Here is a 13,218-nt window from a genome sequence, read left to right as displayed (position 1 = left end):
TATGAGGTAGGTACCTTCCATGCCTCAATCGTTTTACATTTTCTTGTGCAACACGAATTGTGAGTTTGTGACAGTATAGTCATGTCGAAGTCCATAAACAGCCACAAACAGCAAGTGGAAAGGATACATAAATTAACATTTTTCACACAGTTCGCATTTACGTATTAAAATGAATTGAATTTATTATGAAATATCCGTGTTTCGAACCGATACTACCATCCAACTAATGCGCACTTCTGATTTTTATTTTGTTCTTTATATATTATCCATTTCGGCAATAGCTTCCAAGATTTCCATTTCCATTAAATCAAGATAATCAAGACAATTTTCTCTCCTTTCGTATTGATGTCCCATTAAAAAGGTAGCCTGTTACATGTCCGATTGAAAACGAACGCTTAAACGAGAATGATGTTACGTTTCTGTGGTGGTTGGTGTAAGTCTGAACCGATGTACAACAATGTGTGAACATTAGCATTTCTCATATTAGGATGGATTATTGTTGAATTTGTCCATGATATAAGTAATGCCCATTTTTTGCATTTTTTACTTCCGGGTATCCGGTTGGTGTAGTATGTAGGTTGGTTGGATTTATACCAACTCGTTCAGTGGCCTTTCACTTAAGAAAAGAAATGTGATTTTTAGACGAAGTTGTTCTATCTACTTGTAAAAATGTGAACACAATCCGTAAGTTTTAGTTACACGGAACTGATATTTCATTATATTTTATTTAGCAACAACGATTAATGTGAGGCTTGTGAACGGATCAAATCCAAGAGAAGGAAGAGTTGAAGTTTTTTATGGTGAATGGGGAACTGTATGTGATGATAATTGGGATGAAAATGATGCCTCAGTTGTATGTCAACAATTAGGTTACAATATGTAAGTCGAGAAAGACCTAGCGGATGTTTCTCATATGAAGATTATTCTTCTTTTTTTGATATTCTTAGAAAAATTGGTATATTCATCAACACAAAGTTTAATTCTCAGACCCTATCCTCTTCGTTTCCCGTTTCACGAATAAGAACCATAAATTATATAACGTTAATAGCAAAGATAAAGGCCTAAAGTCGTCTTTTGAAGGCCATATATCACAGCTCTCTCTGGTATTTTACTCTGTGACTAGCTATAATACAATGAGGGCTTTTAAAAGGTGAATTGCTGCCTTTCCCTGCGGTATTAGTATATATAAAAAGTCACGCATGCGAATTCAATAAATAGTTACCTAAAAATTTTAAAACTAAAAAAATGATGAAATAAAATTCCCGAATTCCAAAATGGCAACCATTTCCAATTTATCAAATTGTGTTATGAATGGTAGAACTCACAGATACCAAGCTAAATAATAATGACAAGTTGAAGACCATTAACGTCTATAATAAAAGAACAATGCACAGGGGTCAACCCAATGTTACTGTTTAGAATAAAATATGTTCTGAATATCAACAATGTGATTGAATTGTTCTAAGCGAATTAACTTGATCCCCAACCACCCTTTTAATACGCCCTCATGGAATTGTGGGCGTATATTGCCGTCGCCCTTGTCCGTCCGTCCCGTCTGTTAACATTTCTTGTGAGCACAATAGAGATAACAGTTTTTATCTGATTTAAATGAAACTTGCTGTGGTCATTTATTTTGATGAGATTTCGAATTTGAAGATTTTTCGATGAATGTTTTTTGAGTTATTGCTCTTGACTTAGTCAATACGTGTGTGTGAGACTACAGAGACTCCGATTTAAATGGAATTTGGTGTTATCATTTATTTTGATGAAATCTTGGACCAATTCTAATTTGAAGATTTTTCGATGAACGTTTTTTGAGTTATTGTTCTTGACTTAGTCAATACGTGTCAAAATTTGTGTGTGAGCACAAAAGCGACTATAGTTTTTATTCTATATAAATGAAATTTGGTGTATTTGGGTTATTGATATTGATTGTAAAAAATATTGTGGAAAAACTCAGCATAAATAACCAACAGTCAAAATATACATCAATGAATTCAAACAACAAATGCATTATATCGTTTTTAGTAACTAAAGACTGTATGATCATTTCTGACAGCTGCCGGTGAGCGTATGTTACCTTGCCTGGCAAGCTATCTTTTCAAGGGTGGTGTTTACGATAAAGAGTTCTCTGGTTCTCTTACTGAGTTAACAATCAAACTTGCCAGAAAAAGTATTTTTGTTTTAAACAGTAGTCTGCAATCAGTTGTTTAGCCAACAATCCTATGCTGTAATAACTTTAATATCTTTAAGAATCGTGGAGCTAATTCATGTTTGATGATGTTTGATCCATATGAATGTTCATATAGATAGCTGAGAAGAGATGAACCTCTAACTGGTGCTGCACAAAAGCAGTATTCATATCGTACAGATCAAGTTGGGCAACTGTTCACCTCCATCATAATTGCGATTTCAGGATAGAACTCTTATATCTGTAGAGGCAGACATTGCTGTTACACCAGACTCTAAGCATGTGGTTGAAAAGCATAATATAGTGGCATATAAAATACACAGGGTTTTACGTCCTACTTTTCCGCACCTAATTGGGCTATTTGAGACGTGCAACGTCATGCAGAGACCAATAACGGAAATTTTGCCAGGACAGCGGCGTTCGCCTACTCTCCCCCGAACTCCAACTGACAGTCAGATCAATTTATGTCTGAGCAAACAAATCAAAAAACAGTTCCATAAATCATAAAATAATTTTTTTAAGATTATATGTCAAGTAATCCTGATTTTACAAAATGACTGCATTTTGACTGGATTTTTGACATTTGTACGTTTAAAAAAAAAGAAATGAAAAAGTATTTTTTTGTAGTTTTTGTGCCTCAAGTGTGTTTTGGTATTACATAGCTTCAAATTTATGAGAAAACACCCCTACCACCCTCCCCCCCCCCATACCGCACTTCCCCGAAATAGAAAATAAATAAACATCAAGTATATGATATTTAGAATTATTCACACATATTTATGTAACACCCAGGTCACAAACAAATGCCATACCGAAAACAAGAGCCATATTTGGTAAAGGATCAGGGAAAATATGGTTAGATGACGTGGATTGTAATGGAACAGAATCAGATCTAGGTAGATGTAAACATCCTGGTCTTGGTAATGAAAACTGTGGTCATAATGAAGATGCTGGAGTTATATGTGCGAGTGAGTTGTTATTTAACTAACTTATACATTTTTTTGTGGAAAAAGCATAAATGAACTTGGTATATCATCTGATTCTTTCAATGCCACATGACGAATTTGACAAAACTGAATACAATTAAAATCAAATAAAGAAGATAAAAATGGTATATATATGAGTAAATTTTCATTGTTTGATATTTATTGATAACCGGTTTCACAAAGTGATAAGAATCTGATTTTAATGTGTAACATGATTCTCAGTTATATTAACATTTTGTAAGATTTTAATATCTACAATACTGAATAACAGTTATGCTAGTCATAGTTGGTTATTCTGCCAAATTGACAAACCACATAAACCTGATCCAAGTTATAATTTCACGGAAAAGCTCACTGAAAGGTTCTATTGTGTTCTATTATGCAGCAAAAACTAACAACGAATGGCTCGTTAATGTTAGACTTGTTAATGGATCAAATTCAAGAGAAGGAAGAGTTGAAGTTTATTATAATGGTGAATGGGGAACTGTATGTGATGATAGATGGGATGAAAATGATGCCTCAGTTGTATGTCAACAATTAGGTTACAATATGTAAGTCGAGAAAGACCTAGTGGATGTTTCTCATATGAAGATTATTCTTCTTTTTTAGATATTCTGTATTAAACAGGTACACTTACAAATTATACATGTTACATTATAAAATGAAATGTGACTTAGTGATACGTATATATCATACAAACATAAATATAGGTAGAGTTTCAAATATAACAAACTATAGATCCCGTATATTTTAATATATAAAAACACGTTGTTTAAGAAGTATAGTGACAGCTTGTATATTTTTCCATTTTTCAGTGTAAACTTTTGAATCAGGGAATGTGTTTAATTCTAAGTTCTTTATTTTATTTAAATATCTACAAAAAGTCAAGTTTACTAGGGTTAATACTTGAAAGTTTACATTTGTAAATATAATATTTTGCCAAATATTACATGAAATGGTTTGCATTGCAAAGAGCCACTGTGGATTAGTTTTAAATTTCGATTTGTCCACAATTCCAAAATGCAAATATTCTGGAGATAATCTAATTTTAATTTCACTTATGTATAAAATTTCATTTAATTTACCTAATACACATGGAACATAAGGACAAAGAAAAAAAGATGTTCAATCGTTTCAGGACAGGAGTTACAGAATGTACAAAGTGAGCATTCTGTTAATTTACATTTCAACAGTTTTTAATTGGTGTATTTTACTCTATGTAAATACTTATAATAACAATTTCGTAGCTTTGAATTAGAGAAAACGGTTAAGTTCATTGTAAATCTTTGACATATTTGTAATCGATTTGTTTTTTCTGGGAGATTTTGCCACTTTTCAATAGACTTAGGAGTTAAACATTCACGTTTTATCAAGTTTTCATATACATACTTAGGTTTAATTATATCTAATGCTTTACTATATATTTTCTTTATCAAGTTGTCAATACCATCTAATACATTTTGAAAAATGATAGACATTTAGAAATAAATTAAATCGATCATATTCAAACCGCTATTTTTATACGCCCCCATTTCACGTGGGCGTATATTGCCGTCACCCACGTCCGTCCGTCCACAATTGCTTGTCAACACAGGCGTGTGTGCGTAATCATCCAAGGATGAACCCTATTGAAAATCATAAGAATCGAAAAATATTTAGTATGAGTTATTGCCCTTGTTCTTGAAAACGCTTTCAATTTTTTGCTCGTAAACACTCTGGAAGGCACAACTCTTGACAGATTTGGACGAAACTTGACATGAGTGTTTGTTATCCACAAAGGATAAACCCTTTTGAAAATAACAAAAATCGATAAATATATAGTATGAGTTATTGATCTTGCTCTTGAAAACGCGTTCAATTTTTATATAAGTAAAACACTATTATAGATATACTACTCTTTAATTTAAGCAACGTTTCAATTCGCATACAGGAATCTTTTTCAAGCAATGAAATGAATCATTTCCTGTATGCAATTGAAACGTTGCTTAAATTAAAGAGGAGTAGCATATCCATACTAATGTTTTATTTATATAATTAAGTATATATTATGTATAAAAAATGTACATACATTAATGTAACCTCCAGGTCACAGACAAACGCCATACCGAAAACAAGAGCTACATTTGGTAAAGGAACCGGGAAAATATGGTTAGATGACGTGGGTTGTAATGGAACAGAATTACATCTAGGTAGATGTCAACATCCTGGTATTGGCATTGAAAATTGTCGTCATGCTGATGATGCTGGAGTGATATGTGCCAGTGAGTAAATTTTAAACTTAATGATGATTTTTGTATCTTTGTAGAAATCCTTAGACACCCAGGACAGGATCCCACATTTTATAGAATCTGATTTTTATAAACAGTATAGATTGTGAACCATTTACAGATACATAAATTGTATTTATTTCTGAATAAATTGTCGTTGTTTGATATTCAATATCCAATATCTTGTCCTGTGGACGTTACCATAACCTCACAAAGTGATAAGAATCTGATTTTAATATGTAACATGATTCTCAGTTATATTATTATTTGATACTTTCTAATTTTTACAAATAACAATATCCTAGTCATTGTTTTATGTTATTCAGCCAAAATGACAGATCACGTGAACCTAATCCAAGTTCTAGTTTCACGGAAAAGCTTACTGATTGTCCCAATTACGTTTTATTTAGCAAAAACTATTTCCGAATGGCTCTTTAATGTTAGACTTGTGAACGGATCAAATTCAAGAGAAGGAAGAGTTGAAGTTTATTATAATGGTGAATGGGGAACTGTATGTGATGATAGATGGGATGAAAATGATGCCTCAGTTGTATGTCAACACTTGGGTTACAATATGTAAGTCGAGAAAGACCTAGTGGATGTTTCTCATATGAAGATTATTCTTCTTTTTTAGATATTCTGTATTAAACAGGTACACTTACAAATTATACATGTTACATTATAAAATGAAATGTGACTTAGTGATACGTATATATCATACAAACATAAATATAGGTAGAGTTTCAAATATAACAAACTATAGATCCCGTATATTTTAATATATAAAAACACGTTGTTTAAGAAGTATAGTGACAGCTTGTATATTTTTCCATTTTTCAGTGTAAACTTTTGAATCAGGGAATGTGTTTAATTCTAAGTTCTTTATTTTATTTAAATATCTACAAAAGGTCAAGTTTACTAGGGTTAATACTTGAAGGTTTACATTTTATTTTACTAAATATTATATGAAATGGTTTGCAAAGAGCCATTGTGGATTGATTTTAAATTTCGTTTTGTCCACAATTCCAAAATGCAAATTTAAATTCCATTTAAATTCGTAGCTTTGAATTGGAACAAATGGTAAAGTTCATGGTAAATCTTTGACATATTTGTAATCGATTCGTTTTTCTGGGAGATTTTGCCATTTTACAATTAGGAGTTAAATATTCAAGTTTGATCAAGTTGTCATATACATCCTTAGGTTTAATTATGTCTAATGTTTTACTATATATTCTGTATCAAGTTGCCAATATCATCTAATATATTTTGAAAAATGATAGGCTGTAATATATTGTCATTTTCTTTAGTTGATTTTGAAGTTTTGTATAATAAGATAACAAAGTAAAATTTGCAGGTATTGTATGAGCAGCAACATGAACTATACCTTTCGTGAATAAGTTATAATCATAAGTATTGAATAAGATGTTTTATTATTCCATATCATTTGATTCTTAAGATTATCAATATTTCTAGTATAAGTATATTTCCAGTCCTCAAGCAATTAATTATAGAAAGATATGTTAATTTTTAGGTTTTTGTTATAATTACACACAACAAGTAGTTGACCTCCGTAATTTTTTAGAATGAAGTTAAAAGGTGTACAACAAATTGATGACTTTTTTTTATACAAAATATAATTTGACATTTTAGAAATAAATGAAGATCGATCAAATTCAATTTTGTATAATCTTGATTTACTATTTTCTTTTTGACTGGACAATTCCATTGAAGTTGATAAACTTTTTCATTGAATTTTTTAATTATTTTTTTTAGTACATATATTGCTTTCGATGGATGCAAAATGTTAGGTAACATAAAGGATTTCATAATTTGAATTTTTCCTATAAGAGTAAGGTTTCTTGAACTCCATTTTGAAATAACTGTATCAATATTTTTCAATTCATTTTCAAAATTCAAATTTATATTTTGTTTAGTGTAAAATTTATTCCTATATTTTTAATGGTTCATTATTAACTTTCAATTTTAATAATTTCATACATTTTTCAAAATCTTTTTTTTCTTGTAAAAAGCAAATTTTTGGTACCTGAGCAAGTTTATCCGTTACCATTTGGCGAGAATTACAAGCTTACCACCGTAACACAAGCAAAAAAAATGCGATGCGATGTTTAAGACACTGTCGTATATATATATTTATCTTTCTTTTTTCCAGGTCACAGACGAACGCTATGCCCAGAGCGGAAGCCTTCTTTGGTCAAGGAACGGGAAAAATTTGGTTAGATGACGTGGATTGTAATGGAACAGAATCAACTCTAGGTAGATGTAAACATTCTGGTTTTGGCATTGAAAATTGTCGCCATCGTGACGATGCTGGAGTGATTTGTTTGGGTGAGTCGATTTTAAACCTAATGAGAATAGTTTAAGATCTTCGCGGAAATCTAACAGCACTGATTTATTTAAAAGACAAATTTCGCTTTTTATATCGTCTGATATGTTTTTTAATAAAACAAAGTGAATATTATGGACCATTTTAAAATATTATAAATGTTTGATATTCATTGACTGGTCCAGTGCATGTTGCGAGGATATCCAATTTTTTTTTCTGGACAAACTAGAAGTAAAATCCTGCACAAAATGGGATTTACTATAGTAGTTGTACAATACATACAACGGAATATTATATTATCGAATCATTTGTTTACTCTATTAATTTTGATAAAGTAAATAAACTGATTAAGAAGCAAAGAACCTTTAGAAGTCAACTACCCATTATTGTACAACGCTCCCATTCAAAGATCAATCGTGTATGCAGAATCTATTATTGGACGTTCTCGAGTGAAGTCCTTTTCTCCATTACGAATATCGGACAACTTAGGACAATAATTATGTGTCATCGATACCATCAGGGGATCTACAAGTGAACTAAAACAAAGATTATTATAATTACTTGGAGAAGTTTCTCTATCAAAAACATTGTGCTCCGTGTAGGGGAAATTCAGCAAGAAATCACCGACCTTTCAAGAATGTGTAATTGCCTATAAGGATTTATTGAAAACTATTAACCAACTATTACGATATCAATTTTTTTGTTGGTTCTGTATTCCCCGAATTAAGTCCATTAATTTCCAGATGAGGTGCAACAAGTTTAACCATTTTTACAGCAATTCTGTCATGACAATAAGTGTCACTCTATTAATGTTTACCATTCTTTCATTTGTAGGTCCCCATGTGAAGTTTTAATACAAGATAATGTGCATTTAAATAATTTTAGAACTTACATTTTGTCTAATATCATTACAGATCTGTTATCAGACAGAAGGAAAACCCATTATTTATCCTTTCAGATATAATCTTTCAGTAACAGCTAGATATCTTTGTTACTAATTGTTTTACACCAAAGCATGTCTTACTTTAAATTTCGTAATATGCACAATTTGTTTTCAAAGAGAGAAGACTTCATATTGGCCATTTAAATGTTTGACAAATAAAGACAGCTTGTCAAGCAAAGTAATTTACGCTCACTGACGGCTTTGATTTTGAAATAAAATATTTGGCAGCACTGTAATAATCACCAGTGTGAAATATTCATATCCTTCTGTCTTACACTTCTTTTGAACTTGTTGGGATGAAACTGAACTGAATACCATATTGGGCCATATGGAATGTTTAAGAGCTGAAAATTGAACGTGTTTCAAAAAACCCGTTAAGAATTGTCCCTTCCAGAGTAATTCAGGAAAAAGGGCAATAACTCATACTAAATATATTTCAACGTTTCAGATTTTCAATGGGGTTCAAGAACTAGGACTATAGGGCACTAACTCATATTATATATTATGCGATTATTCTGATTTTCAACAGGTTTCTTCCTTGTGTGATTACAAACACTCACACCAAGTTTTGTCAAAATCCGTCAAGAATTGTATCTTGTAGAGTGTTTGTGCGAGGCAAGCATTGTGACTTGTAGAGTGTATACGAACAATTGTGGACGGATGGACCGACGGACAAATGCTCGTATGCACTCTAGAAGGCACAGTTCTTGACGGATTTTGACGAAACTTAGTGGGAGTGTTTGTAACCAAGGGTGAACTCTATAGAAAATCAGAAAAATCGAAAAAATATTTACATATTTAGTTATAGTCTTTGTTCTTGAGTTTATTATAATCATTATTATTATTAAAAATCAGACGAATTTGATTTTTTTTTGCTTGTATTGTATGGAACAAATTTCTATAAAAAGAACACCGCAGACGTTTTTTCATAAGGCTTTTGTTGTTCTATTTTTAATTAACATTTGCTAATTCCCACTAGACAAATGATATAATATGCTGGTCGTTCCTTCTTTCTTATCACCTATAGAGTATGTTATAGTTTGTTTTGTAGATTTATCAACGGACAATTAAAAGCTAACGTGAATTTGATCCATGCAACATTTGATGCACGAAAAAGGTTACTGATTATTCATTTATAATTATTTAGCAACAACTAACACCGAATTACATGCAACCGTGAGACTTGTGAACGGATCAAATTCAAGAGAAGGAAGAGTTGAAGTTTTTTATGGTGAATGGGGAACTGTATGTGATGATGATTGGGATGAAAATGATGCCTCAGTTGTATGTCAACAATTAGGTTATAATATGTAAGTCGAGACAGATATAGTGCATAATTTCCATATGGAATTTTTTTGTTAGAATCAAATTACAAGGAACATGTATTACAACAAGGTTACTTATGCTTCGTACAAACAGGGAAACAAAGTTACTCGAGTTGATCAAAGGAGACATCAAATGTTTTGTCTATCTTTTGACATTGGCTTGTTTTAATGGTTAAGGTTAATGTTTTCGAATAATAAAACAATTTAACCACGAGATAACAAAATTGAGCAGACAAGACAGTCTCTTATCTGTACTCGCTCACTGATATTTATATAAGCAGCCATTTTATATATATATTTGTATTAATTTACTTAAATTTATCTTACTCCAGGTCAGAGACAAACGCTATACCTAAAACAAAAGCCTTCTTTGGTCAAGGAACAGGGAAAATATGGTTAGATAACGTGGGTTGTAAAGGAACCGAATCAACTCTAGGTAGATGTAAACATCCTGGTCTTGGTAATGAAAACTGTGGTCATAATGAAGATGCTGGAGTGATATGTGAAGGTATGATGATATAGAATTATTTAAACGTTTTAACAAGTATGAATGGAAATTACCTTGCCTTATCTTACAATAATGAGTTCGTAATAGACCTAATGATGAGATGTTTTCAATCTTTGTCATAATCCTATAATAATCAGGACAACGAACTACATCGTCAACGAACTGGTCACACTTTATATCTCATAGTTTTCTAACACATAGTTAATATAGTGGGCATCTGCAATATGCTTTTAAGTAATTCTTAAATTCAATTAAATTTGATAAGCCAATATAATATCTGTAATGTCGATTTTCATGTTATATTGTATTGTATTCACATATTGTTGTTGTGAGAGGTTAGTTGCGAATCCTATCAACCCGTCCTGAAGCATTTAGTCGCTTTTTTCTATTCAGCAACTAGTATATTTCACGTCCACTTAGTCGGTAGGTTAACTGGATTTTTAACCATTCTCATTCAGAAGCGTATGGTCGTTTAGCCTTCGGTGTGAAAGACGTCGTCGATTTGATATGGCTTTTGTTTGTGTGTGTTTTGGGTTTTTGAGGTTCTTGGTGGGGGTTAAATATGTATGGTTTTGTTATTAATGTCTTTACTATTGGGATGAGCAACAGACACCCATTTATATTTATACAATTTGATAGCTTTTATTTATTATTCTACAACGCTGAATAAAAATATGCTAGTCATTCTGTAAAATTCACAAACCAAGTGAACCGGATTCAAGTTTAGAAAAGATTACCGAATATTCCATTATAATATATTTAGCAACAACTTTTAATGTGAGACTTGTGAACGGATCAAATTCAAGAGAAGGAAGAGTTGAAGTTTATTATAATGGTGAATGGGGAACTGTATGTGATGATGGTTGGGATGAAAATGATGCCACAGTTGTATGTCGACAATTAGGTAACAATATGTAAGTATGCAATAGGACGAAATTTAATCAAATTATAACTCGGCATTTATTTCGCCCCCTTTTCCCATTGGGTTTCTTCAAAAAACCGACTACATACAACTTGTCCGTTTTTTTTATTATATTGTCGTATACTAAGTTCGTAAGCAGTTACAAAATACATGCACAGTATATTTACAGTGTTATTTATAGTTGTTCCAGCCAAGGTCACCTGTATATTGCAACCTATATTGTTACCTATGTTTTACATACAGCTTCTACACTGTACCTCTGAATCCGAGAATTAACTATTTCCATAATAGGATAAAAATTATCGATATTTTAGCACAATTAAACAATTAAAATTTCAAGACTTAACTCTTAATCTAGTATATTTTTTCCTGTCTAAAACAAGAGCTATACCAAAGTCTGTTGCCTACTTTGGTCAAGGTTCCGGAAAGATATGGTTAAATGGATTACGGTGTTATGGAACAGAATCTGACTTATATAAATGTCGGCACTCTGGTTTTGGAAATCATATTTGTAGTCATAATGAAGATGCTGGGGTAATATGTGGAAGTAAGTTGATATTTCAAATTTTATCTGGAGTATTTCTTCTACATTTTCCACCTTTCCATGTATATACTTATATGTTTAAATTTACAAGCAGATAGAGCTTAATTAATAGATTCTGATACCTGTTCTTAAAATTTTAGTATCAATAATTAAACCAACTACTAACGATCATTGGCGAATTTAGGACCATCCGGAGAGATGTCAACGTAATTTGTACCATCTAGAGAAATAAAACAAAATGTAAAGTTAAATATCGATTAAAATATTGCAGATGGTCCAAGAGTAACTATATCTACAGACAGTTTAGAGATTAAGGAAGGATTAACCACTGAATTGACATGTTCTGTTTATTCCAATCCTTCACCAACAAGATTCTTATGGTATAAACCTAATAATACAACACAGTTAGCAACTAAACCCTTGACAATATCATTGAGAAATCAGAGTGGTATTTATTGGTGTAATGCTTCTACAACTTTAATTTCTAGTGAACTTAATATTACTAAACAACATGGTGAACAGGTTAATGTTACTGTATACTGTAAGTAACAATTTAAAGCATTTACTTCATAATTATAACAATTATAATATAGTGTAATTATAATGCATTTATTAACTAGCCTATATAATATAATATATTATCTTTAGAGTAAGTTATTATCCTATACACATGCACTTTTCGTGATACACCTACACTTTTCCGATACATCTACACTTCTGTGAATTGTATGCCGCTGAGTATCTGAAAAGTTTAGGTTTGCCCCCAAAAATGGCGGGATGCAATAAAAATAACAGTTAATTCATAATCTTTATTAAAATTTATCTTTGGAAGAGTTTCTTCATTGTCTGTCTTTCAAACATAGTGCTCTTTTTTTTTCTCCTGTTTTTTTCAATCCTCCTTCTTTTGATAATTTTCCACAAAATTCACAATAATCCCACCGATAATCCTTTCAAAAAATAAGCACATTACAAGGTTCACCAAGTTCTATTAATCCAATGTGTGTATTCTAGGGGAAACAAGCAGCAAAAAACTTATCTGGTCTTCTGATTTCCATATCACATGGTAAAATAATATTTCCTGTTTCTGGTATATAGATAAGATAAAATAAGACTCGATTCGTGTCATATTCTTCCACAAATGGTGTTGAGATCTATTTATCAAATGTCCTGTGAACTCATTGGTTCACC

At 31.5% G+C, this 13,218-nt stretch overlaps 1 protein-coding gene across 1 annotated transcript; it reads left to right on the top strand.

The window, feature by feature from the left end:
- Window positions 1-733: 733 nt before the first annotated feature.
- On the top strand, window positions 734-12,128 carry LOTGIDRAFT_104953 (hypothetical protein; the record flags this gene model as incomplete). The annotated part of the gene is made up of 10 exons (XM_009057294.1): window positions 734-879; window positions 2,984-3,159; window positions 3,563-3,728; window positions 5,263-5,438; window positions 5,855-6,020; window positions 7,615-7,790; window positions 9,879-10,041; window positions 10,389-10,564; window positions 11,328-11,478; window positions 11,870-12,128. Coding segments are annotated over 10 exons (1,755 nt in total), but the record flags the coding sequence as incomplete, so codon positions are not given.
- Window positions 12,129-13,218: the final 1,090 nt, after the last annotated feature.

The sequence above is a fragment of the Lottia gigantea genome, assembly GCF_000327385.1.
Source record: "Lottia gigantea unplaced genomic scaffold LOTGIsca_3, whole genome shotgun sequence".
Taxonomy (NCBI): domain Eukaryota; kingdom Metazoa; phylum Mollusca; class Gastropoda; family Lottiidae; genus Lottia; species Lottia gigantea.
Note: the sequence above shows the minus strand (reverse complement) of the source record. Positions and strands in the feature narration are given on the sequence as shown.